Source organism: Gymnodraco acuticeps, unplaced genomic scaffold, assembly GCF_902827175.1.
Source record: "Gymnodraco acuticeps unplaced genomic scaffold, fGymAcu1.1, whole genome shotgun sequence".
NCBI classification, from domain to species: domain Eukaryota; kingdom Metazoa; phylum Chordata; class Actinopteri; order Perciformes; family Bathydraconidae; genus Gymnodraco; species Gymnodraco acuticeps.
This window is the reverse complement of record NW_022989800.1, coordinates 491320-517792: the sequence shown is the minus strand read 5'-3', so window position 1 is coordinate 517792 and position 26473 is coordinate 491320. Positions and strand designations below refer to the sequence as shown.

Genomic DNA, 26473 nt, shown 5'->3' with positions numbered 1-26473 from the left:
TCTGCCTTCTGTCCCCAGAGTCAAACCTAAACATGGAGAAGCAGTGTTAGTTCTTATGCTCCATTTATCTGGAAAACTTCAGGTCCGCTGCGACTCTCACTTCTTTTAAATCCAGGCTGAAGACTTTCTTATTTTAAATGAAAGAACAATTAATATGTTAGACTGCATGTAATTTGTATTCTTCTAACAAGGAAAAGGCTGGAATCATGAAATGTTGGCCTAGTGTTGTTAGACTCACCCCCTCTGCAGCAGACAGAGGTACGCGCTCTGTAAGGACGCCTGCAGGAAGTAGCCCAGGTCCATTTCCACAGGTTGAGGGAGCGTACTGGATTTGGCTGTCTTACTGTGAGGCGTTGATATTGTCTGAAAATATCATAAACATTTCATTATTTCACCATATATATATATATTAGGTAAGTTAAAAAAAAATGTAAAGGTCCCATGTCATGCTTTTCCGGTTATTACCCATCCCCTTGTGTGATATGAAGGTTTTTCTGCATGTAAACGGTCTGCAAAGTCACAAACCCTCAAAGTACACCCTGTAGCGAGTAAAACTCTAACACAGAAAATACCTGTCTATGCTGCCCCAGAACGCCTCGTTGGGGATTTATCTTTTTCCATTGTTTTCTTCCTGGGTACAGTGACGTGCCCATACCCAAATGGACCAATCCGTGGAGCAGTTACGTTACGTCCGCTACGTTACTTCCTCACACACACACACTCAATCTTTTCTCAGCTGCAGCCGATTTCTCCTCCCTGAGACGGCGGGACGCGGCAAGGCTATTAGTCTGTGTGTGAGCACACACACAAACTCCCAGTCAGGCTGCGGGTGTGTATGTGTGCTCGGGCTGGTTTCGGACTGGATTCGGGCTGGGTTTTGCTGTGTCTCGCTGTCTCGCAGTCGGCCACTGGGCTCATAGGGAGGGGGGGGGGGGGGGGGGGGGGGGGGGGGTAGGAGTTCCAACAAGCCGTTTAGGACAGAGAGTGAATAAACATACTATACAGAGGTGCTGTATGAGAAACCAATGTGAGTTTGGAAAATTGCACAATGTAAATCTATTTTAGTAGACCTCAACAATGGAATTATGATCAGTAGAAATGGCCATGACATGGGACCTTTAATACCAAGTACAAGCACTGCTTAAATGGTTAAGTATTTAGGTACTATAAGAGAAAAAAATCAGAGGATGAAGATTTATTTTAGATTTTGCATTTAAAGAATAACATTTGAATGGCCAAAATAAAGCTGACAAATGATAGGATTATATTTAAAATAAAATAATGAAGCTAAAATGTAGTAAAATAAAGTCAAAATAAAGTTGAAAGTTGAAAAAGTTCAAGAATAAAGACCTACTTTTAATATACGAGCTAATGCTAGTACATATAGATGAATATATTCTCAATATTTAAATTCTTGATATTTTTAGCATTTTGTCGTTATCCTCAATGTACAACATTTATTTATTATTTCTCCCTCCATAATTTTTTGGTATGTACAAAACTTGAAGTCTGACTCCATTCTTCAAAATTTCATTTTATTATCTAAATGCTAAATAAAAACAGATCTTCCGCCTTAAGCTTTCCCCTGATACTCCTCCATAAAGGGACTGCATAACCCCACACACACATGAAAGCACACTGCACACGTCTAAAGATCCACCTTATCGAGCTCCTGCAGGTAAGACAGAGCAGCGTCACACGCCCTCAGGTAACAGCACAGACTCTCCTCCTCCCTTTCTGACAGGCGGACACGAGACACTGCGGAGACCGTCTGATGGTCCAGAGACAGACCTGAGACACAACGGGACATCACACCATCAGACCTGCACTTACCATTCAACAACAAACTGCTTCAAAAGAAGGGTTTTACTTATCCTGCTGGCTACGTTAGCGGGTTATACTGCAGTGAACACACAAGATACAGTAAATCATGTGTACAATATACTTTGTCCCACAAAAACTACAATTGTCACTTCATAATTAGTAGGACATTTAAATGTGTGTCTTGTTGTGTGATTAAAAGTAAAAGGATTAATCAGGTGCCTTTTCTGAAAATATCCAAATTAATAATACGAACGACTGTCAGATTTTGAAAATAAAATGTACTCCAGATAAATATTACACATCATTGATCAATTGTAGGCTACTCAACGGTAAACCTGATTATAATTATCAATATTTGGTAAGATAGAACACATTTTTCAAAATTCTTTAAAGCATGTATTACAGATAAATTAGAAAATACTGACACATTTTCAGTCCTTAAAGGTTAGGGTAGGTAAGAATGGAGAACCAGCTTGAGTGCGCTAGAATTTGAAAGTACACAACCGGAAAAAATCTGCCCCTTCCTTCCTTGGCGCGTTTCCACTGCAGCGGGTAGCTCGCTTTAAGCGTGCCGAGCCGTGCGGGGCCCGTTTTTGGTTGCGTTTCCACTTGGCCTAGTTTTGGCCCAGGGCTACTTTTTCACCTTTTTTCTGGCCCGACTAAATCGTGGTTCTAGGGCCAAGAACAACCAGGCTGAGTCGGGCTGAGTATGCTAAACTAGAGAGAGAATAGCTGGCAAGGGGGCTACAACTACAACAAGATGAACATATTTGACCGTGATTTAATTGTAATACACGTTTCAAAATGATGCCGAAGTAACAACATACTGATATCGGTTAGTAAAAACCATGAATTAATGCTTTGACAAGTCTGCAGGCGAAAAACCCTTTTAAAATGCGTGCTTTCTAAATGGAGCTTGGCTAAGCAAACGTTCTATTTCGTCCCTATACTGACCGCCAGAGGTGGTGCTTTAAGCACTGGATATGTCCATCGCGCGCATGCGCAGCTCGAGTACCAATAACAACAAAGTCACCTGTGACCCAAGTGACACCGGCTATATCAGCCGGTGTCGTCAGAGGATCTGTTCCTTTCATCTTCTCGCTGCGCGAGGGTACCGTGGCTACATTTTTGTAGCCTACAGCGTTCAGGTTTGAACGTTTGATCTGAGGGATTTCTCTGCAAGCAGCTGGCCGCGTGCAGCTTCGTGACTGACAGTCGGAGCTACGGGTCGTTAACGTGTCCTCCAGGAGCTGTGGCCGGCAGTGCGCTGTGCAGAGCCTCGACAGACAGGTTGGTGTCAGCTTGTTGCTGGTGATGGCTGTGTCCCCGCACCCTCTCCCAGCCAAGTTGTCCTGATTGCTGTCTTATTTTTTGTTTGGCTTAGACTTTCTGGTGACGACAGTGTTCCCGCTTCCTCTCCCATAAAGTTGCCCTTATGCTCTTTTGAAAGTTCTGCTTGTGGCGTTGTGCCCGAGCTATCATTAGCATTTGAGTCCCAGCTTTGGCTGCATCCCTCATTCAATTTAGTATGGAAAGCCCAGAGTGTCATATTTTAAACCCGTTTTTCGTTTAGATGCAGAGAGTAAGGTAAGTACTTTCTATTTCTTAGAAGCTATTATCTGGTCTTAACATTTGTGTTCTGACTTGGTCGCTTGATTGTTAGCAGCAGCCGCTTGGCTAACACCTTGCTGTTAAGCTTAACTATTAACTCAGCCGGTGAGGGCAGTGCTCCCGCTCCCGGTAACATAGGGTTTGATTGCAGTAGCGCTAGATCGTTGTATTACTGCTCCTAGTACTAGACTCCTAGCACTAGGATGATATGCAGAGAACATCTTCACTGCGGGTGCTGTGTCCTCCGCATGTGTGGTTACTACTGTAACCATGGCCTACGGTTCTATGCGGGCTGTTCTCTTTCTTAGAAGCTAATTATCTGGTCTTAACATTGTGTTCTGACTTGGTTGCTTGATTGTTAGCAGCAGCCGCTTGGCTAACACCTTGCATGTACTGTTAAGCTTCATTATTTAACTCAGCCGGTGAGGGCAGTGCTCTCGCTCCCGCTCCCGGTAAACGCATGGTATGGTTGCAGTAGCGCTATATCGTTGTATTTACTGCTCCTAGTACTAGACTCCTAGTACTAGACTCCTAGCATTAGGACGATATGCAGAGAACAATCTTCACTGTATGCTGTGTGCTCTGCATGTGTGGCTATTAAGGAGGATTTCATCCTCCCAATATTATATTATCTAGTGGGCAGCCGTTTGGCTGACACTTTTAGGCACCGGCCACAGTTACTACTGTAACTAAGGTTCTAAGCCGTAAGTACTGGCCATAATTACTACTGTAACTACGGTTCCAAGCCATGTAAGTACTGGCCATAGTCAATACCGTAACTACGGCTCTATGCTGTGTAAGTACTAGCCATAGTTACTACTGTAACTACGGTTCCAAGCCATGTAAGTACTGGCCATAGTTACTACTGTAACTACGGTTCTAAGCCGTGCAAGTACTGGCCAGAGTTACTACTGTAACTACGGCTCTATGCTGTGTAAGTTCTGGCCATAGTTACGACTGTAACTACGGTTCTAAGCCGTGTAAGTACTGGCCATAGTTACTACTGTAACTACGGTTATATGCCGTGTGAGCACTGGCCATGGTTACTGCTGTAACTACGGCTCTGTGCTGTTCTCTTCTTTCGAAGCTAGTTATCTGGTCTTAAACATGTGTGTTATTTGACTTGATCTTGCTTGATCGTTAGCAGCAGCTGCTCGGCTAACGTCTTGCGTGTACTGTTAAGCTTCTTTATTTTACCCAGCTAGGTGAAGGCAGTGCTCTCGCTCCCGCTCCCTCTACCGGTAATGCGGATGTAGCTACATCCCTTTTTCTGTTCGGTGAGTAGTAGCTCTACTCTTCCCGTTCAGCAGGTAGCTGGTGAAGGCTGTGTTCCCGCACCCGCTCCCGGTTACGCTGCATCTGGCATTCGTCTCTAACTCAACCAGTGAAGGCAGTGTTCTCGCCCCCGCTCCTGGTAGATGCTGACTGCCTCGCTTTTCCGTTAAGCAGGTAGCCGGGTGAAGGCTGTGTTCCCGCACCCGCTCCCGGTTACGCTGCATCTGGCATTCGTCTCTAACTCAACCAGTGAAGGCAGTGTTCTCGCCCCCGCTCCTGGTAGACGCTGGAACTGCCTCGTTTTCCGTTAAGCAGGTAGCTGGTGAAGGCTGTGTTTCCCCTCCCGGTTACGCTGCATCTGGCATTCGTCTCTAACTCGACCAGTGAAGGCAGTGTTCTCGCCCCCGCTCCTGGTAGATGCTGAACTGCCTCGTTTTTCCGTTTAGCAGGTAGCTGGTGAAGGCTGTGTTCCCGCACCCGCTCCCCGGTTACGCTGCATCTGGCATTCGTCTCTAACTCAACCAGTGAAGGCAGTTCTCGCCCCAGCTCCTGGTAGACGCCAAACTGCCTCGTTTTTTCCGTTAAGCAGGTAGTCGGTGAAGGCTGTGTTCCCGCACCCGCTCCCGGTTACGCTGCGTCTGGCAGTCGTCTCTAACTCAACCAGTGAAGGCAGTTCTCGCCCCCCGCTCCTGGTAGACGCCAAACTGCCTCCTTTTTCCGTTAAGCAGGTAGCCGGTGAAGGCTGTGTTCCCGCACCCGCTTCCGGCTACGCTGCATCTGGCATTCGTCTCTAACTCAACCAGTGAAGGCAGTGTTCTCGCCCCCACTCCTGGTAGGCGCTGAACTGCCTTGTCTTTCTGTTAAGCAGGTAGCTGGTGAAGGCTGTGTTCCCGCACCCGCTCCCGGTTACGCTGCATCTGGCATTCGTCTCTAACTCAACCAGTGAAGGTAGTGTTCTCGCCCCCGCTCCTGGTAGACGCGGAACTGCCCTGTTTTTCAGTTAAGCAGGTAGCTGGTGAAGGTTATGTTCCCGCACCCGCTCTCGGTTATGCTGCATCTGGCATTCGTCTCTAACTCAGCCGGCAGTGTTCTCGCCCCCGCTCCTGGTAGACGCTGAACTGCCGTGTTCCAGCCAGGTGAAGGCAGTGCTTTCGCTCCCGCTCCCTCTGCCGGTAACGTGGGTGTAATTACATCCCTCTTTCTGTTCGGTGAGTAGCAGCAACGCTCTACTCTTTCCATTAAGCAGGTAGCTGGTGAAGGCTGTGTTCCCGCACCCGCTCCCGGCTACGCTGCATCTGGCTACCTACAGAATGGCTCATTCATGTAGCGCCTGTATGGCTTCTTTTGAGCCCGAGGACGGCCACGACCGATGCCCCTCCTGCCTCGGCCGCCTCTGGCATCTGAGGGAGGTTCTCACGGTAAATGCCTGCATGAGCTGTAGCTGCATGCCTCGGGCGCTCAGAGTGGCTAGAATCACTGAGGTGGAACGTCTGGCAGCAGCCAACAGACACCTCTCCTTGTCACATCCTCCTCCAGATCAATTCGGCCGTTCCCGGCGACTTGAGGGAGCGATGGCTATGTGTGCTCCCCCCAATAGAAGGACTAGAAACAGGCTGTCCTCTAAAGTGGATCGGCTAGCTGCCGATAGGGGCATGAGGAAGTCGCCTCTTGGCCCTTCAGCCTGGGCCCGGTGTAGGTTGGCGCACCTCCTTCGGTTGGCGCACCTCCTTCGGCTGACGCACCTCCTTCGGTTGATGCACCTCTGTATGAGGAGGCCTTGTCCCTGGTACAGACTCGTCGCCAGGTTTCGCTGGCCCAGTCACCACTAACGGAGGCATGTAGGAGAGTCCTCCGTAGCGTACCAGTCGAGCCAGGGGAGGTCAGCTGCCCTGGAGGCACTGGAGCGTGCCGTCCAAGCTAGGCAGACCAGGCAGCAGCTCTCGGGTCTTCGCAGACCTGTGCCCACTCCCAGCAGGCCCAGGGGCCGCTCTAGCAGCCGCACTCAGCCGCCGGATTACAGGGGTGGTCTGCAGAGGTCTTAGCGGCGCGACCCAATGACTTTCGTGCCCCAGGTCGCCCGCCTTCCAGACGGCCTTGTGCCCCAGAGCCTTACCGGCGCCCCCCAAGAGGCTCCAGGGGCCGGGGGGCTGGGCCCTGAAATCCCGGGGGCGGTCGTCGACTGCTTTCCGCAGCAGCAGCTCAGTTACTGGGCGGTCTGTACTTCCGTCCCTTGGGTGGTTTTCACACCTTAACCCAGGGGTACGGACCGCAGCTCCGGCCCCTAGCCTTCGGCTGGGTATAATTGACAGTCGTCAGCGATCCGGCAGGGGCCCCTAGCTCTGGCCCAAGAGTTGTCCGTCCTTCTGTCCAAGGACGCAATCAAGCCAGTAAGACCCTCTGCTTAGCCAAGGGGGTTCTACTCGGCGGTACTTTCTCGTGAGCAAGAAAGTCGGCGGATTTCGCCCGATCTTGGACCTCAGAGGAATCAACAGATTCCCGAAGGTGCTGCCATTCTATATGCTGACCACTGCATATGCACAGGTGGAGTGGTTCTCAACCGTGGACTTGAGGGATGCCTACTTCCACGTGGGCCGGGCAAGATGGTGCCTTATATTCAGTTCCTTCGGCCCTTGGGCAGACTGGCAGCTGCCTCGGCCGCTGGGCCCTTAGGCCCGCTGTCGTTGCGCCCCATGCAGATGTGGCTGAACAGCCTTCACTTGGACGCCAAGTGGCACAGGCACAGGGAAGTTAGGGTGTCGCAGCATTGCCTCCACTCTCTGTCACGCTGGAGGGGCAGGGCCTATCTCCTAGTGGGCGTGCCCATGGGCGCCATCCCATCCCGCCAGGAGACCATCACCATAGGTGCATGTCTCTCAGGGTGGGGTGCAGTGCGGCAGGGCAGGACCGTTCAGGGTCAGCGGTCTGCCCAGGAGAGTGCGCGCCAGGTCAACGTGCTAGAGCTTCGGGCTGTGCAGCTTGGACTCACGCACTTCCTACCCCAACTGGGGGGCAAGAATGTGCGTGTTCCTTGGGGACAGCATGTACGTTGTTGCTTAGACAACAGTCCCTTCTAGATAGTGGAGGTTCTCACTCCACTCTGAATTTATGTGGCTGCGATTTCTGCCCGACATGTTTGGGTCGACGGCACCACGGCGGGGTGCCACAGGTCGGTGTCCCTCTTTATGAGAGGGGCTTTACGGCAGCGTCCCCCTAGCACCCCGAGGGCTCCGGCTTGGGACCTGCCCCTGCTGCCGGATGCCCTATAATCTCCTCCCTTCGAGCCCCTGGCCCAGGTGGGGCTTAGGTGGCTGCCCACGAAGGCAGAATTTCTGCTTGCCATAGCCTCAGGGAAGCGAGTCGGGGAGTTGCATGTCCTCTCCATAAACAATACATGCCCAAGGTGGGACTCTCAGGCGTTGCCCTTTGGGCAAATGTGGCATTCCGGCCCGGGGTCCTTCCACAAACCCACTTCAATCAGCCTGCCCAGCTGGCACGCTTTGACATTCAGGAGTACGGCACGTCGAAGTTGCTGTGCCCTGGGGGTGCCCAAAGGGCGTATATCAAGGCTACTGCCTGTATACGGTAGTAGGAGCAACTCTTGATTTTGCCCTGGCGGCACTAAAGGAGGTTATGCCCTCTAACCAGTGGCTGCCCCACTGGGTTGTCGATACCATCTCACAGGCTTACGGGGCCAGTGGCCGCCCCCTGCCATCAGGCTGAGATGCCACTCTACAAGGAGCATCTCAACATCTTGGGCTGCCCTGAGTGTGGTGCCCCTGGAGACCATCTACGCCGCGGCGTCGTGGGCGTCTTCTGGCACATTCTCCAGTTGTCATCAGGTCAATGTCGCCACTCCCCATTCTTTGGGCGTGGTCCTTTTGCCGAGCTCCGCTGTTTCCAGTGGTGAGCAAGGGCTTGGATTCTTCATGACATTGTTGGTATAAGTCATCCAGTGGTTAAAGCACCGCCTCTGGCGGTCAGTAGGGACGAAATAGAACGATAGTTACGGCTGTAACTACGGTTCTATGAGTCCCGGATGACCGCCAGAGTTCCCTGTCACTCAGAATTCTTGTGTGCTCGCGAGAAGATTCTGGGAACAGATCCTCTGACGACACCGGCTGATATAGCCGGTGTCACGTAGGTCACAGGTGACTTTGTTGTTATTGGTACTCGAGCTGCGCATGCGCGCGATGGACATATCCAGTGCTTAAAGCACCGCCTCTGGCGGTCATCCGGGACTCATAGAACCGTAGTTACAGCCGTAACTATCGTTATATATGCTCCGACCGTCCACACTCACAACAACGGCCTATACAGACATAAATAAAGCAGCGACTGTATTCACCATGACACAGGCAGTCTGTGGTTTGTACTTGTTTAACGTTTGTCTAGTTTCTGAACAGATATGAGTAGGGTTGCCAACTTCCAGAAATGGAAAAACGGGACACAGGCATGTGTTCCCCGCGCGCGCGCGAAGATTTTCGGGTTTCTGGCGGATTTAGAGAGCATTCCATGGAATATAACAACAAGTGTTTCTGAAGTGAATTACTTACCCCACCTTTTACATTTTTTTCAAATGTAATTTCTTTGTTGTTGCAAGAAAAAGGAGTTCGTTTTTTGCATTCGAGCTGTGACTTTTTTTAAACTCGTTTTTAAAAATCAGTTGATGATATTTATCGTTGTGCATTCACTATTAAACACTTAATCCTCAACTTTGTTTACGGGCTTCTTATATACCTCATTCACACCAACGCAACTCCGGTTCAAGCTCCGTGCTAGAGCTTTTCAGGTTCAGAACCGGTTCTTCGGTTTAGCTCCGGCTCTTTTCACACAGCCCAGAGTCCGACTGGTGCTGCGTCATTGCGTCATCGTTTGCGTCATGACATAACCGTTTGCGTGCCTGCTTCATAAAGCCAAACCGCGCGGAAACCCCTCACAGCTCACACCGACAACAACAACAATGGCCAATTGTGCTCCAGCTTCCTCTGTACCTCTTCGGAAGACCAGATTCCCAGTAGGTAGCTGGTCTCTTCAGTGGACCACTGCTGCTTGTTAAGTTTCTCCATCGTTGTGTACAAACTGGATAAAACGCGGGCTTTCTGTAGTGGTTCAGGAGTTGTTTACACAAGTTTAATTTAGAATCATTCTGAGATCCAAATCCTAATAGATTTTTTCATCCAAACCGAACTTCAATATTAATTAAAATGTTTTTTCCCTATTTTATTTGCATATTGTGTTTACAGATAGATGCAGTGCTGGTACACAGTGGAATATGTGAGCCTGGTGCTCCTGTTCCAGATGCCGGTCTGACGTCCGTTAGTGGACTTATTGGTACAAATAAACAGAGCGAGCAGGAACTTTGCTAGACCGATGCCTGTGACGGACAGCAGCCTCAGGCCAGATGCCAGGCCTAATCAAATAAGCAGGCAGCTGCCAACAGACAAGACATCATCATCCAAATATTCACTTCGGACTTCATTCCCACATTAATATGTACACAAAAGAACATGGGAAGAAGCTATGCAACCCCCAACGGATCCGATCTGTTTTCACTAGTAACATGAACACGATCCGCTGAAATATCATGCAGTCAAAACAATCAAAAGGAAATGAAAATCGAACAGTTAATGTAATGAAATTCTCCTGTTTCAAGAGCATGAGGTCATGTCCCATTATAGGAAACAGGGAGTGTAATGACGTGATGATTATGAGCGTAACAAGATTATCGAGAGCTCAGGGACAACACGCTATGTAATGTTGTGTGGATGTGACCGATGACCTTTGACAATGCTGCTATTCAATGTGTCAAAATAGACAACATACTTAAGATTGTATCTAACTGGAGTGGAGTGACCCAGAGAAGAATGTGTTATAATGAAACTACTATGACAGCTTAAGTAAGTGAGTGACTGTGAGTAATAGTAAATGCTTCCTCGACATATGACTCACAATCATCTGATTTTTAAAACAGCATCTGTATAGAAATCACACTTAATCTGTTCCCTGTGACTTTACTCTGAGTCCATCCCATTATAGATGTTATAACTGAGGTGTTATTGTACATGAAGTGGCATCAGGAGAGGCAACTCGAGAGGAAACACAAAGGTCATCTTTTGCCCCTTTCACACCAGCGCTTTTTCAGCTCCGGCTCGGAGCTGGAGCCTGAAAAGCGCCGGGTTTTCCTGTTCACACCGCAGCGGCGCCGGCTCTTAGCTCCGGAATCCGGTTCACTTCCAGCTCCAAAAAATTGTCGGTCTAGAGGCAAGAGCTTCGGAGCTAAGAGGTGGCGTCGCTTACGTCTCTCTTACGTCGAGGCGTGCAGGAAACTAAACCCACCTCCCCTGAACATGGGTCGACTGTCATGCCTGCCTACAAGCAGTAGTGCTTATAAACACACTTTATAAAGTCAGGCAACACTAACCAGGCTTCGTGTGATTCTGTTTATTTGTACCTTACTTTGACCATCCGTTCACTGTTATTGATCATTGTGGAGAGAGGCAGACGTTTTGTTTTGTATTATAGCAGCTATCGGATGGAATCAATACATGGGCTGCACAGGTTGTCATCATGTCCGACTATCACAAGTAGAATCATAATAAAAATACGCCGGTAAAATGTGCCTGGAGAAAACGGTTTATGCCACAATAGGATAGCAATAGCAAGTAGTCAGTTTAGCTTCGGTTGCTATGCTAACATCACCCATTTTATACCAGAGAAACTTTCATAAGAGCGTTGTGATACCAAACAGCGTCAATTCAGACTGACACACAATCACTTAGGCTAAGGGGAACTGGGGATATGTATCAGCTGCTTGTGTGAGTCGGACAGTGAATACTTTAGAGCTGCAGTGTGAGCTAACCGGGAGCTAACGGAGGAGAATAAACACATTAATAAACAATGAACCACGGCACTCTGGAGCAAAGTATAAGGTTGGAGAAGTCGTTATTCAATTTATTCTGGCTTCGTGTGATTAAAAGCAACACGATCATCGACCCGACGCAGTTCCCCGTTGTTGTGAGCGCCGTAATGCCGTTGGGGAGCAAATCAGCGATGTAAACGGTGACGTCATGACGCAGCAGCGGCAGCACCAGTCGGGTGCTGGGCGGTGTGAACAGAGCGGGAGCAGAAAAGGGAAACGCGCTGGTGTGAAAGCCGCATTTGTGAACAATCTTTTCCCATTTCTCCTTTCACCTCATCAGTGTCCTCCACAAGCTGTTTGCAGGGGTTACTGACATATAACTATCTGTCAAATCAAGCTGATGTTTTCCAGCCGTGTTACATTCATTTCCACAGATTGGATTTCTTCAGCCCCCGACTCTCCCTTCCACTTCACTTCCAAACCCCATACAAGGTCATTGTGGTGTTAGGGCTGTGATTAGGAATGGGATCATCAAGGACATTTATGTAGGGGGAAATCGTCAAGACATGTGGCCATGTTTGCCAATTTCAGCAGTAAATTGCAATTGTAATGATGGAAAAAGTGTTTGAAATGTCCCTATGATTTGCCAGCGGTTTCAGGTACCTTTCATGACAAAAGCCTCGGCCAGCAGGCGGAGATGGTAGGTCGGCTGCTCATCCCGCGTTAGCTCGTCCAGTCCCACCCTGGCACACATTCCCTGGGCGTCCCGGTAGCGACCCTGCACAAAGTGCACTTTGGCCATCATCAGCAGAGCCTCGTTCAAGTACCTGGGCTGGAGGACAAGATGAAATATATATACTGTATGACAAGAGGTTTGCTGATACTTAAGCATCACAAAGGAAGACATTTGTTAAAAAAAAGCTTGTGTTTTGTGTAGTTTTTTGGATTCTATAAAGAAAAAAAGACTTGAAGCTTTGGAAGCCTATTTGTGCCAGTAAAACATTTTTTATTATGATTTAGTTCCTCAAAAAATAATAACTTTGTTATACAGTATGTCATCATTTCAGATAAGTTATTAATTACTTTGAGATACATGATTATACTCTTATTTTTGAGATGTTAAATCATTATTTTGCTATCTTATTTTCAGTCTGCAAACGTTTGATCATATTTTGAGAAACTAAATCATTATATTGAGATATTTAGTAAATGTTTGTGATAGTGAGTCGATTTTTTTAGAGTAATTCATATTTTGCAATACTTAGTCACGTTTTTTCGATACCTTTGTTTTAGACATACTTAAAAGATGTTTGCGATGAGCTTCCAAATAAAGCTTTGAAAAGGCAGAAAGGAATCTACAACTAGGATGATCAGAAGGAACCCAGATTTCACTGACTGTGAGATGGCCTCGGCTGAGGACAGAGTTGAGGTGGCCTTTGGCCAGGCACAGTCTAGGCTGGGTCTTGTCGATCAAAGGTGTGGAGCTCCGTAATAGGTCCATGTTTTCCTGCAGGCTCTCCTCCAGCAGCGCCTCGGCCATCAGCAGCAACCCATAGTCATCTAGTTTGAGGGATAGAAAAGGTCAAAGTCAAAGATGAAAAAAACCTCTAAAAGTTTGTTTGAGTAGGGTGAGCTCACGGCCACGGGTCATGTGTTTCTGTAGCAAAAGAAAAAAATGCAGTCCTTTAAAAACAGCAATTCCCACCAGGGAGAGGAGCTCAAACCTGTCTGAAGTCTATTTAGAAGCTAGAGTTTCCATTTCCCTCTTACTTTCCTAACATTGTTATCTATATGATGATAAGTACTTAACGCCTACCTACACTGAGATGTTAAACTTTACTCGTAAAGTAAACCAACTTTGTTTTGCTGTGACTTGGCCTTCAAAGTTCAGTAGTAAACCTCAGGTTTCGTTTACACACACTCGATTGAAGCCTTCCTGTTTACCTTTTTCATTCTGTGTGTGTGTGTTCTGTCGCCAACGCTGTGCACAGTGTTTATGTCCTGATATACTTGACATATTTGCCAGTTCGGTTTATCAGTACAGCCAAGGCTAAAGCTATCAGTGAAGTGAGGTGAGGGATAGACAGCAGGATGTGTCTCAGCCCTAACTGTAGCAAGAGCTATTAATGATTTCACACAAGCCAAAAGTTTGGAAGGAGTCAGTGTTGCAATAGAGTGGCGAAGTCACACCCATCTACTTCCGCCCTATGGGACCTTATTTCTGAAAAATTATGTATTTAAGTCAATGGAGAGAGAAAACGTATCTTTCGATCCCGTTTGAATTGTGCCATGAATTACACTGATGTTTGTCAATCTTAAAAAAATAATTTCCATGTCTAAAAAGTCACAGTTTGTCTTAAAACTGTTGAAATATAAGACTATGAAAAATAGGCAACTAGAAAGACTACAAATCCCAGAGTCGCGTACATTAACGTTAAACATTACACTCGTGTTACTCACTGAAACCTTGTAAAGCCGGTCCCGCATGCTGGCTCTTACGGAACCAACTAACTCCCCTTGTGTGTATGTATGTACAGCTCTCAACATGCCCAGACTTGTAGTGATTTTCACCTATTTTAATACTTTTCACTTCATTCTGAAAGAAAGAGGTGAAATGTGCCAACGTGACGGCGATCTTGGTGTTGGTGACGTATGCAAGACCAGAGTTGTAGTTCATTGAGCGTTTCACACAAAAAAATGTGTTACTTCACAGTTTTACGACTTGCAAAATTATCTTTTAAATTGACAAACATCATATGTGTAATTCGTTGCACAATTCCAACGGGATCAAAAGATAATCTTTCTCTCTCCATTGACTTCAATTCATACTTTTTCCAAAATAAGGTCCCATGGAGGTCCACCGGAAAGGGAGGGACTTCGCCACTCTATTAGTAACCATGAGGTTACATTACTTTTTCAACGAGAGAATATTATTGAACTTAGAAACATAAATAATTTTGCTAAAACATTCTTTTATCTGTGAGTCTGTTTCCATTAATCATTTTGTGATTGGTTAAGGGTGTAGCAGACAGACGCAGTTAGCTCAGGGTTTCCCACACATAGACTTTACTTGGGCGGGCCCGCCCAGGTATATTAACGGCCGCCCAAGTATATTTCGCGACCCACTTAGGTTTTTTTTTTTTTAATCCGTCCGCGACCTCGACGCCATCTGTGATCGATTAACTTGTGGACAATGATCCCTCGCTCTACGCCTCCTGTACCCAGTCCCGGACAGACCATCGGGAGGACCGGGGGGTTTCCCGATGGCCTGGCCTGTTAATTTTTAGATTTTTTTGTATGTATTGTGAACGCAAAGCTGCGCAAATGTGGCTCTGCCTCACACAGGGTGACTTGCTGTCTACATCAGTGGTTCTCAAATGGGGGTACGCGGACCCCTAGGGGTACGTTGGAGTACTGCAGGGGGTACGTGAGATTTATTTTATGTTAATTTAAAAAACAACATAAGTAATGCATGTAAACAAACTACTGATAGTAGATTAACTACTTTATTCAAAGGTTTACAGTAATACAGTAAGGATAATAAAATGGGAAAAATAAACGGGGTGCTCTCTTTTCCTCTCCCTCTCCTGACAGCCCGTCAGGCTTGTGCAGCTCGCTGAACCTGTAATAAGTGACCCGACAGTAAAGAATAAATGTATGTATAACTAGTTTAGCTAGTTCCAGAGTAGATCAACTAGCTAAGTGTGTTAGGTCTAACTCTTAGTGTGTTTTGCTCCACTCAACGGTCCGTCACAGCGGGGGAGCTGTGATCATGCAGAGCTGCGTGTTCTCCGTCAGCAGCAGCTGATCTGATCTCTGATCTCTCTCTCTCGAGTCCGGTTAGACTTCACTCCCGTTTATGTCCAAATCATCAGATCTAGATAGTTCTAGCTAATGATATGACTGCCTGCTTATCAAAGGACACCTAAACAATAAGCGTTGCTTGGCAACGGCGTGTGGCCGCAAAGTATAGCGCAGCATTATGCATATGTTTATACGAGGGGTCAAAATCCCATGCTCATAAAATGCTCATATACTTTTTTCTCTTCATTCCCCACGCCCCAAAATAAATAAATAAATAAACCAATTTTAGGAAAAGTAACGAAGTTTGAGCAGTGTCTGTTTTATATGAACAGAGTACACTTTTTTTTTTAAACGCGAAGTGTAATAGCTGCAGTTTGCCTCCCTGTCAGAATGACAAAGATCCTCAGTGAAGCACAAGCCCATGTTTCTCACTACAATGTAAGTACAACTTATTAAAAAGATCAGTTCAATGCAACTAATGTCGTCTTAGTGTTATTGCATGATGTTACAATTGGTTTCCCATGAATTTAGTGATGGATTGTAAACATTTGAAATGTAGCATTTAAGTGTTTCTCAGTTACAAGGTTGTTGTTTTAATAAATCAGACACTGATGGTGCAGCGCTGTACTGTACCTCTTTATATAGGCTTTTTTTCCTTAAATAGTTTTTGCGCTGATCATGGGGTACTTGGCTGCATTTTTTTTTCAAAGGGGGTACATTATTGAAAAAAGTTTGAGAACCACTGGTCTACATGATGTATCGGACTATTTAAACATGAGGTGAGTGGGAACAGGTGGAAACAATCAGGGGTGGGGCAGACACTGATGATGGCGGGAAAAACACACAAGGGGAAGAAGAAACAGGGCCTGAAATGAAAGACAAGAGGTAAGTACAAAATAAAACAGGAAATGACAGACAAAATACATAAACATAACTAACACATTTGACGAGACACAACAATATATTTCTCTATGGAGGTAGTGGAGACTAAAACAGAGTGAAAACGAGAATTAATATTGAACTTACATTCAGTTACTGCTTAAATGTCCTTAACCAAAACCCAACAAAAGTGACCATATTGCATTTTGGTTTATGGTAATGCAGGGGGTAAACATTTGTGCCGAGCTCTGTCCAGTTTTTCTGGAGTCCGCACCACATGCATCCATACGCTAAAACAATTTTTGATTAGATACAAAAAATAATGATTGAGTTAATTCTTTAGAATGTTGTGTCATTTATATTTCCTGATACAGTATGTTAATTGTAATGTAAAGGTACCCTTAGAAGGTTTGTGATGGCAATGTTCAAAGACATGTACAAGAAAAAAGACTGCTAGCTAGCCAACATGGAAGTAAACACAAACAGTAATAAATCTGTTTTGCAAATGTTTTATGTGGTATGAAAAGCGTCAGAATTTTGGGCACAATGCATTCTGGTACAATCGGCACAGGTCTGGAGGCAAGCAAAGAACTCAGATTTTGCGGTCAGAATAGCAGGTGCTGAAGAATTTATACCATATATTTACTAATTAACAATCAATGAACATCCACATAACATGTGGATAGGTTTTCCTTTAAGGAAACACACTGTTCAAGAAACCCTGAATTCCACGAGGACTCCACAGGGTATGATTTGATATGTTTTGAGTCTAAAAATACTGGAATAGCCTATAAAATAGCCACCTTGACTGTGTAATTCCCCACAGATCAATAAAACGACCCAAATTCCCAGAACAAATATAGAGGACTGCCTCATCTGACCCCAGCATCCTAAATGTAGGCAACTGCTGTGAATTGATGCAATACTACATTTGGTTTCAGCTTGTGAGATTGTTGACTAGTGTTGCACAACATCAGCTTTAAAGCTGACTTCCTCTGGCTGATATCAAAGTAGATTATCACATCTTAACCGCTACAACGCTAAATGATCCAAAGTATCAAACATAAATACAACATAATATTGCAGATTGCACGGCCAATGGCAGATTTGTACTGTTTTACAATATTGGGTACATTTTAGAATGAGTTGTTACAGTGATGTGACCTTCCTCTATGTCTTATCTAAAACGATAGTTATGTCTGTAACTATGGTTCTATGAGTCCCGGATGACCGCCAGAGGCGGTGCTTTAGCACTGGCTATGTCCATCGCGCGCATGCGCAGCTCGAATACCAATAACAACAAAGTCACCTGTGACCCACGTGACATCGGCTGTATCTGCCGGTGTCGTCAGAGGATCTGTTCCCAGAATCTTCTCGCGAGCACACAAGAATTCTGAGTGACAGGATACTCCGGCGGTCATCCGGGACTCATAGAACCGTAGCTACAGACGTAACTATCATTCTATTTCGTCCCTACTGACCGCTAGAGCTGCTCCGACTGCCGTATACAGGCAGTAGCATCGATATACGCCTTTAGGGCACCCACAGTGCACAGCAACTCTGACGTGCCGTTCTCCTGAATGTCAAAGCGTGCCAGCTAGACAGGCTGATTGAAGTGGGTTTGTGGAAGTATCTTGGCAGGAACGCCACATTTGCCCAAAGGGCAACACCTGAGAGTCCCACCTCAGGCATGTATCGCTCACGGAGAGGGCATGCAACTCCCCAACTCGCTTCCCTGAGGTTATGGCAAGCAGAAATGCTGCCTTCGTGGACAGCCACTTAAGCCCCACCTGGGCCAGGGGCTCGAAGGGAGGAGATGATAGGGCGTCCAGCAGCAGGGGCAGGTCCCGAGCCGGAGTCCTCGGGGTGCTTGGGGGACACTGCCATAAAGTCCCTCTCAGGAAGAGGGACACCGACCTGTGGCACCCCACTGTGAAATAGTGAAATAAGAGTCTATATGCAAGCTATTGGAATGATATATTAGGTAAATAGATAAATTATTACTAAGTAGCAGAATGTTATGGATGTTGTTACAGCAGTTCAGGTGTTTAACAGTCTTATCGCCTGTGGGATTAAACTGTCTCTGAATCTGTTGGTTTTAGTCCGGATGCTGCGGTAACGCCTGCCAGACGGCAGCAGACAGAACAGTTTGTGGCTGGGGTGATGGGGGTCTTTGATAATCCGTAGGGTTTTCTTCAGAGGCGCGGGAAGGTATTTTGAGTGGGGGTGCTGAGGTGCTGGACTCCAGTGAACACTATTACGGGCACTATAGAGCACGCACAAAAGCGATTTTTTTTTTAAATATCGAAGTTAAAAGCATCAATCTGGTGCACTTTGAGAGCAACATTAAAACCTCTTAAGCCCCACGGACCCGGTTCCGGGGCCGAAATCGCGTCATTTGCAGGAAACAACGTCTAAGGAACCTTAATATTTCATAAACTATGAATATTTTATATCCATATAACGGGAAAAAAAATCATTTAACTGATCTTTTGCATTTTTCTTCTTCAAAAAAAAACACAAATGCTAATAGTGAGCCTCTGAATTAGCCCCGAGCAAAAAATGCTAACCTATTACTACACCGAAAATCACTCCTAGCTCCCTTATTACTTAGGTGCACACCCAACACATCGTTTATGATCACAAGGAGACACAGAATCTAACGGTGCCCACCTCAACACTGAAAGACAAACATCAGAGCAGGCCATTCCTACGCTCTGTAGCAAGATTGAATGCGCGAAGACCGCACCTTTTTTTTTAACATGAGTGTGTGCGGGACGATTTCCCTTCGATTCTATTGGCTCTAACGGTCAGAAAGAGATGTCACATGTCAAAATCGAAGAAGGGGGGCCAGAGATAAGGAAAATTCACCCAAATGGCCCCAGAAGAGGTTTTTTTTGCTAAATCTGTCTAAAAAGGTCAAATATCACTTGTTTTGTATCAATCTTGATACAGGGTACTTATCATATGTTGTACTTTGGATTCCTAAAGCTTTTAGTCTACTAACCCATCATCCACGGACACTATAATTTACAGTTTTTTACCATGTTCAATCTGAATTTTCCCTAAAATAAAAAACATCTATATTGATTCTGACTTTTCTATATCCAACTCACAGGTTTATCATTACTTTGATTTTTTTATTAATTTAACCCTTTTAGAAGGGAATATATGGTCATTTGTTCTGGGAATGTCATTTTCGAGCCTGAAACCTGAAAAACAGGCTTGGGCTAAGAGATCTATGGATACATCTCTCAACATCCATATGAAACACAACTGTAATCAGATGTTCTTTTTCTTTATGGATATTTTAAAAATCACTCCCCTTTCAAACTGTATTATTGTTTTACTGTCATATAGTATTTCATAACTGTTTTTCCTTTATTCTCTTTTTTTTTTAATAAATATAATGATCATATGAAGGTGTTAACACACACAGAGCCGCGCTTGAATGACACAAGCTCTCTGATGTGTCTTGCCTCTGTTGCATTCACTGAACACAGGAAATTACATTTCTGCCGTCCTCTCTAGTGTCATGATGAGGTTCACGTAAAGCACGGTTAATGTATTATATTATTGAGGTAGAATTGTCCAGGGCTACAGAAAAAACATTCGAGGCAGGCCAAAATATTATTTTACCAACAATGTGGAATTTATTGACTACATATTACACAGATTATGCACAGCGGGAGCAGCAATAACCGTCAAATAATCATTCAGACAGGGGAGCTCCGCACCGCCTGCCTGTCGCTAGGGGGTGCTGCAGCGCCCTCAGCACCCCCCTTCCCGCGCCCATGGATTTCTTCCTAAGCCGCTGGGAGTAAAGGTCCTCCATGGATGGCAGCTCCGTCCTGGTGATGTTCTGTGCAGTTTTCACCACCCTCTGTAAAGCCTTACGATTGAGGGCGGTGCAGCTGCCGTACCAGGCCGTAATGCAGCCAGTCAGGATACTCTCTATGGTGCACCTGTAGAAGTTGCAGAGTATCCTGGAGTCCATGTTGAACCTCCTCAGCCTGCGGAGGAAGAAGAGCCGCTGTCGAGCTTTCTTGGTGATGGTGGTGTGAAGAGTCCATGTCAGGTCCTCAGTGATGTGGACCCCAAGGAATCTGAAGCTGCTGACTCTCTCCACCATAGTCCCATTGATGGCGATGGGGGTGTGTCCCTCTCCCTGCTGCTTCCTGTAATCCACAATCAGCTCCTTTGTTTTGCTGATGTTGAGATGGAGGTTGTTATGCTGGCACCAAGATGTCAGGTTTTCGACCTCCTCTCTGTACGCCGTCTCGTCGTCGTCTGTGATCTGGCCGATGACGGTGATGAATGATTTGACTAACCGCTCAAAGCACTTTATTATGACAGAGATGAGTGCTACTGGGCGGTAGTCGTTGGGGCTGGTGATTTTTGTCTTTTTGGGGACAGGAATGATAGTGGAGTGTTTAAGACATGTGGGGACAACAGACTGCAGCAGGGAACGGTTGAAGATGTCTGTGAACATCTCTGCCAGCTGACCTGCACAAACCCTGAGAACACGGCCAGGGATGCCATCAGGTCCAGGAGCCTTGTGTGGGTTGACTCTGGCTCCTGGTCCCTCTGTGGGCCTGACTGTTCTCAAAGCGTGCAAACAAACTGTTCAGCAACTGTTCAGCTCATCTGGGAGAGATGCGCACGCAGACACTCCCGCAGCACCCCCCGCTGCTCCTTTGTAGTCTGTCATTGTTCTTAGTCCCGCCCACATGTTCCGGGTGTTACAGCCTTTGAAGTCAGATTCTACCTGCTCTTTGTAAGGCAAGGCAAGGCAAGTTTATTTATATAGCACTTTTCAACACAAGGCAATTCAAAGTGCTTTACAAAAAATGAAAGACATTAAGAAAAGGGCATTTAAAATCAGTCATTAAAAAGAAAAGCTAATAAAATAAACATTAAAAGAAAAAATACATGGATAAAAGTTACAGTGCAGTCTAAGATATGAATAGTTCAATTAAACATTAAAAGAAAAAGTACATGGATAAAAGTTACAGTGCAGTCTAAGATATGAATAGTTCAATTAAAAGCAGCGACAAAAAGAAAAGTCTTCAGCCTGGATTTAAAAGTATTCAGAGTTGCAGCGGACCTGGAGGTTTCTGGGAGTTTGTTCCAGATATTTGGAGCATAATAACTGAATGCTGCTTTACCGTGTTTAGTTCTGACTCTGGGGACAAAAAGCTGACCAGTCCCTGAAGACCTGAGAGATCTGGATGGTTCATAATTTAGCAGGAGGTCAGTAATGTATTTTGGGCCTAAACCATTCAGTGCTTTATAAACCAGTAGCAATATTTTTGAAATCTATTCTTTGACACACAGGAAGCCAGTGTAAAGACTTCAGAACAGGAGTGATGTGATCCACTTTCTTAGTGTTAGTGAGGACTCGAGCAGCGGCGTTCTGAATCAGCTGCAGCTTTCTAATAGATTTTTTAGTGAGACCTGTGAAGACACCATTGCAGTAGTCGAGTCTACTGAAGATAAAAGCATGGACAAGTTTTTCCAAATCCTGCTGTGACATTAGTCTTTTAATCCTAGATATATTCTTTAGGTGATAGTAGGCTGATTTAGTAACTGTTTTAATGTGACTGTTGAGACTCAGGTCAGAGTCCATGACTACACCTAGATTTCTGGCTTTATCTGTTGTTTTGAACATTGCACACTGAAGCTCAGCGCTAACTTTTATTCGTTCTGACTTGGCTCCAAAAACCATTACCTCAGTTTTATCTTTGTTTAATTGGAGAAAGTTCTGACACATCCAGTCATTGATTTGTTCAATGCACTTACTCAGTGTTTGAATTGGTGCATAGTCTCCTGGTGAAATTGTTACGTACATTTGTGTGTCATCTGCATAGCTATGGTAACTTATTTTGTTGTTTTTCATTATCTGAGCCAGTGGTAGCGTGTAGATGTTAAAGAGAAGAGGCCCCAAGATGGAGCCTTGAGGAACCCCACATGTCATATTTGTCGACTCAGATGTGTATTTACCTATAGAAACAAAGTTGTTTCTGTCCTTTAAGTAGGATTCAAACCAATTTAGAACTGTTTCCGAAAGTCCCACCCAGTTTTCCAGTCGGTCTAGTAATATGCTGTGGTCAACAGTGTCAAACGCAGCACTGAGATCTAATAATACTAACACTGAAGTTCTGCCACTGTCTGTGTTTAAGTGGATGTCATTAAAGACCTTTACAAGAGCAGTCTCAGTGCTGTGGTTTGGACGAAAGCCTGACTGGAACACATCAAAACAGTTATTTAAATGCAAGAAATTACTCAACTGTTGAAAAACTACTTTTTCAATGATTTTACCTAGAAATGGGAGGTTTGATATGGGCCTGTAATTGTTCATTACTGAAGCATCTAGATTATTCTTTTTTAAGAGCGGTTTAATGACTGCAGTTTTCAGGACCTGTGGAAAAATACCTGAGTGAAGAGATTTGTTTACTATATGAAGTAGATCTGAGACCATGCAAGGCAAAACATCTTTGAAAAATCCTGTTGGAATAATATCAAGGCAGCAGGAGGAGGATTTCAGAAGTTGAATAATGTCCTCTAGGTTTTTATCATTAATCTGATGGAATTGTGTCATGGTGTTTGAATTGATGAATTGTACTATCTCTTTGCATTGCTAATTGCTCTCCGGAGATCATACATAGATTTCCTGTACTCCTCCAAATCTCCAGCTCTGTGCGCGATAGTGCGCGCTTTCAGCTTGCCGCGCACCTCGCCGTTTATCCAGGGCTTTTGATTTGGGAATGTTCGTACAGTAACCTTCGGTACCACGTCATCGATGCATTTCCCAATGTAGCAGATGACCGTGTCCGTGTGTGTGTTGATGTTGTTATGACGTGCATCTGCAGTGACAGTCTCCCGGCGGGATGGGATGGCACGCCCATCAAAAGATAGGCCCCTGTCCCTCCAGCGGGACAGAGAGTGGAGGCACCGCTGAGCAGAGGTTGCGCTAGATTTTTTCGCTGCCCGTCATTTTGACGGACAGGATCGTAACATTTCCGTCAAAATTCAGTATTACCCGTTGGCCTTTACACTCTGGGGGGGGGGGGGGGGGGGGGGGGGGGGGGGAGCACGGTCGTGAACTGTCAACAGTGGTGTGAGGGGGGGGACGGACTGCGGACTGCTTTCAGATTTTTCCGTCATTGTTAAAAGAAAAATGAAGCAGCCGTCAATCCACCCAAGAGCCGGAGGAACTGAATGTAAGGCACTATCTTGCCCAGCCTGAAGATGAGAAGAAGGTGGAAAATGTCGTCCACACGACGAGGTGACAGGTAGGCCCTTCATGGCGGCCGAATCTAGGACCATCCTCAGGTAAGTGACTTGTTGGGAAGGGTCCAGGCAACTCTTCCCGGTGTTACTGTTAGACCCAACCGGGCTACGTGAGATAAAAGGGGTGCGAGAGCTGCCTCCATGACCCTTGGAGAGAGGGAGAGATCAAAGGGAAGCACCCGGAACCGATAGTGTCACCACTCCCCCTGTGCATGTGCTGTGGTCAGCATATGGAATGGCAGCACCTTCAGGAATCTGTTGATTCCTCTGAGGTCCAAGATCAGAGAAAATCCGCCGACTTTCTTGCTCATGAAAAAGTACGCTGAGTAGAACCCCCCCGGGCTGAGCAGAACCCCCCGGGCTGAGCAGAGGGTCTACTGGCTCGATTGCGCCCTTGGCCAAGAGGACGGACAACTCTTGGGCTAGAGCTAAGGCCTTCGCCGGATCGCTGACAACTGTCATTTTGACCCGGCCGAAGGCTAGGGGCCGGAATTGCGGTTCATACCGCTGGGTTAAGGTGAAAACCACCCAAGGGTCGGAAGTACAGACAGCCCAGTAACTGAGCTGCTGCTGGGAAAAGCAGCTGACGACCGGCCCCGAGACTTCGGGGGGTGCCGGTAAGGCTCTGAGGCACGAGGCTGCCTAGAAGGCCGGCGACCGGGGGCACAAAAGCCACCGGGAGGAGGTTGAGTGGGCCGCAGGGACCTCCGCAGACCACCACTGTAAGCTGGTGGCTGAGTGTGGCTGCTAGAGGGGCCCCTGGGCCTGCTGGGAGTGGGCACAGGCCTATGAAGACCCGAGAGCTGCTGCCTGGTCCGCCTAACTTGGGCAGCACGCTCCAGTGCCTCGACTGGCACACTACGGAGGACATGTCTCCAACAGTGGTGACTGAGCAAGCCAAACCTGGCGACGAGTCTGCACCAATAAGGACATAACTCGTCCCAATTCCCTAGACATTAGGGCAAAGGCCCAGCAAAGAAGGCTCGGCCGGAGCCTGCTGCAGAGAGGTAGAGACAGCGAGCATCAGATGGGAGAGGGAGTTCCCATTACGACCCCTGTATGCTGCTGTGTCATAGGCCTCACAGAGCAGTTTGTCTGTGACCCTGCACTGAGGCCTCGGGGCACCTAGCATCAGGCCTTGGAACCTCATCAGGAGCCAGAATCGTGGAGGCGATGGCAGGCTCAATGGATGGCAAGCGACCCAGCCCTACCCTCGGCGCTAGCCTGAGCCGAGTCGGCCTGTGGAACCTGAAGCTGCAAGCGTGCCAGGACCACACGAATAATGGCCGCTATGGAGGCGTCCTCCATGCCTTGCAGAGAGCTCTGAGCAGAGGAGTGGGAAGACTCCTCGGGAGTGAGCGGGGCCCCGTCCTCCACCCCTTCATTGAAGAGGTTTAGCCGAAGCCGCTAGCGACATGGCATCTTCAAGCAGAGGTGCAGCAAGCGAAGGAGGGCCAGACGGCAAGCTAGTAGCCCCCCCACCGGCCCCTGGCTGAAGGGGCAAGAGGAGCAACTTCATCTGCTCCATGTCGGCAGCTAACCGATTCACCTTAGAGGACAGCTTGTTTCTAGTCCTCTACCTGGGGGGTGAACCCATAGCCATCGCTCTATCAAGTCGCCGGGAACGGTTAAGACCAGATCATTAGCTTCTAAAGAAGAGAACACAGCGGCATAGAACCGTAGTTACAGTAGTAACCATGGCCAGTGCTTACAGGGCATAGAACCGTAGTTACAGTAACCATGGCCAGTGCTTGGCCAGTGCTTACAAGGCATAGAACCGTAGTTACAGTAGTAACCATGGCCAGTACTTACACGGCATATAACCGTAGTTACAGTAGCAACCATGGCCAGTGCTTACACGGCATAGAACCATAGTTACAGTAGTAACCATGACCAGTGCTTAAAAGTGTCAGCCAAACGGCTGCACACTAGCAATAATATAATATTGGGAGGGATGAAACCCTCTTTAATGGCCACACATGCAGAACATGCAGCACACACAGTGAAGATTGTTCCATCCTAGTGCTAGGAGTCTAGTACTAGGAGCAGTAAATAACAACGATATAGTTAGGCTGAGCCACGCTACCACTAACTAAATAAAACGAGAAACGCAGCTAAAGCTGGAAACTCAAAATGCTAATGGTGCTCGGGCACAACGCCACTAGCAGAAAGCACAAAAGAACACAATAAGGGCAACTTTATGGGAGAGGAAGCGGGAACACTGTCGTCACCAGAAAGTCCAAGCCAAAAAATAAACAAGACAGCAATCAGGACAACTTAGCTGGGAGAGGGTGCGGGGACACATCCATCACCAACAAAGTTGACACAAACCTGTCCATTGAGGCTCTGCCCAGCCGGCCACAGCTCCTGGAAGACGAGTCAATGACCCGTGGCTCCGACTGAATCAGTCGCGAAGCTGCACGCGGCCAGCTGCATGCAGAGAAATCCCTCAGATCAAACGTTCAAACTGAACGCTGTAGGCTACAAAAATGTAGCCACAGTACTCTCGCGCAGCGAGAAGATGAAAGGAACAGATCCTCTGGCAGATATAGCCGGTGTTGCGTGGGTCACAGTTAACTTTGTTGTTATTGGTACTCGAGCTGCGCATGCGCGCGATGGACATATCCAGTGCTAAAGCACCGCCTCTGGCGGTCAGTAGGGACGAAATAGAACTACCCCTCCGGATGCACCATGACTTCCATGCACACTCATTGTCAGATCAGCAAATGTGAACCATGCACTTACACAGTAATACCACGTTGATTTTAACACTTCAGGCAGGGAAAAACTTCTATGGGCACAATAACAGCAGACTTGTCATCAAGTTGCCTGAACCCATATTTACTCTGCTGAGACGAGAGGTGGAGGCAGGTGCATTAGCGACTTAGCAAAGTAATGCTTTATGAGGCACACAATGATAAGTGTGTT

The 26473-nt window shown here is 46.7% G+C and overlaps 1 protein-coding gene across 1 annotated transcript in view; it reads right to left on the bottom strand.

Moving 5' to 3' along the window:
- ttc7a (tetratricopeptide repeat domain 7A) overlaps positions 1–26473 on the bottom strand; it is a 157623-nt gene that overhangs the window by 129523 nt on the left and 1627 nt on the right. Inside the window, exons 2-5 of the mRNA XM_034224890.1 lie at positions 12966–13129; positions 12233–12401; positions 1661–1791; positions 239–363 (exon numbers count right to left, since the gene is read on the bottom strand). Of these exons, the coding sequence (XP_034080781.1) occupies positions 239–363; positions 1661–1791; positions 12233–12401; positions 12966–13129 (589 nt within the window). The remainder of the gene's footprint in view (positions 1–238; positions 364–1660; positions 1792–12232; positions 12402–12965; positions 13130–26473) is intronic.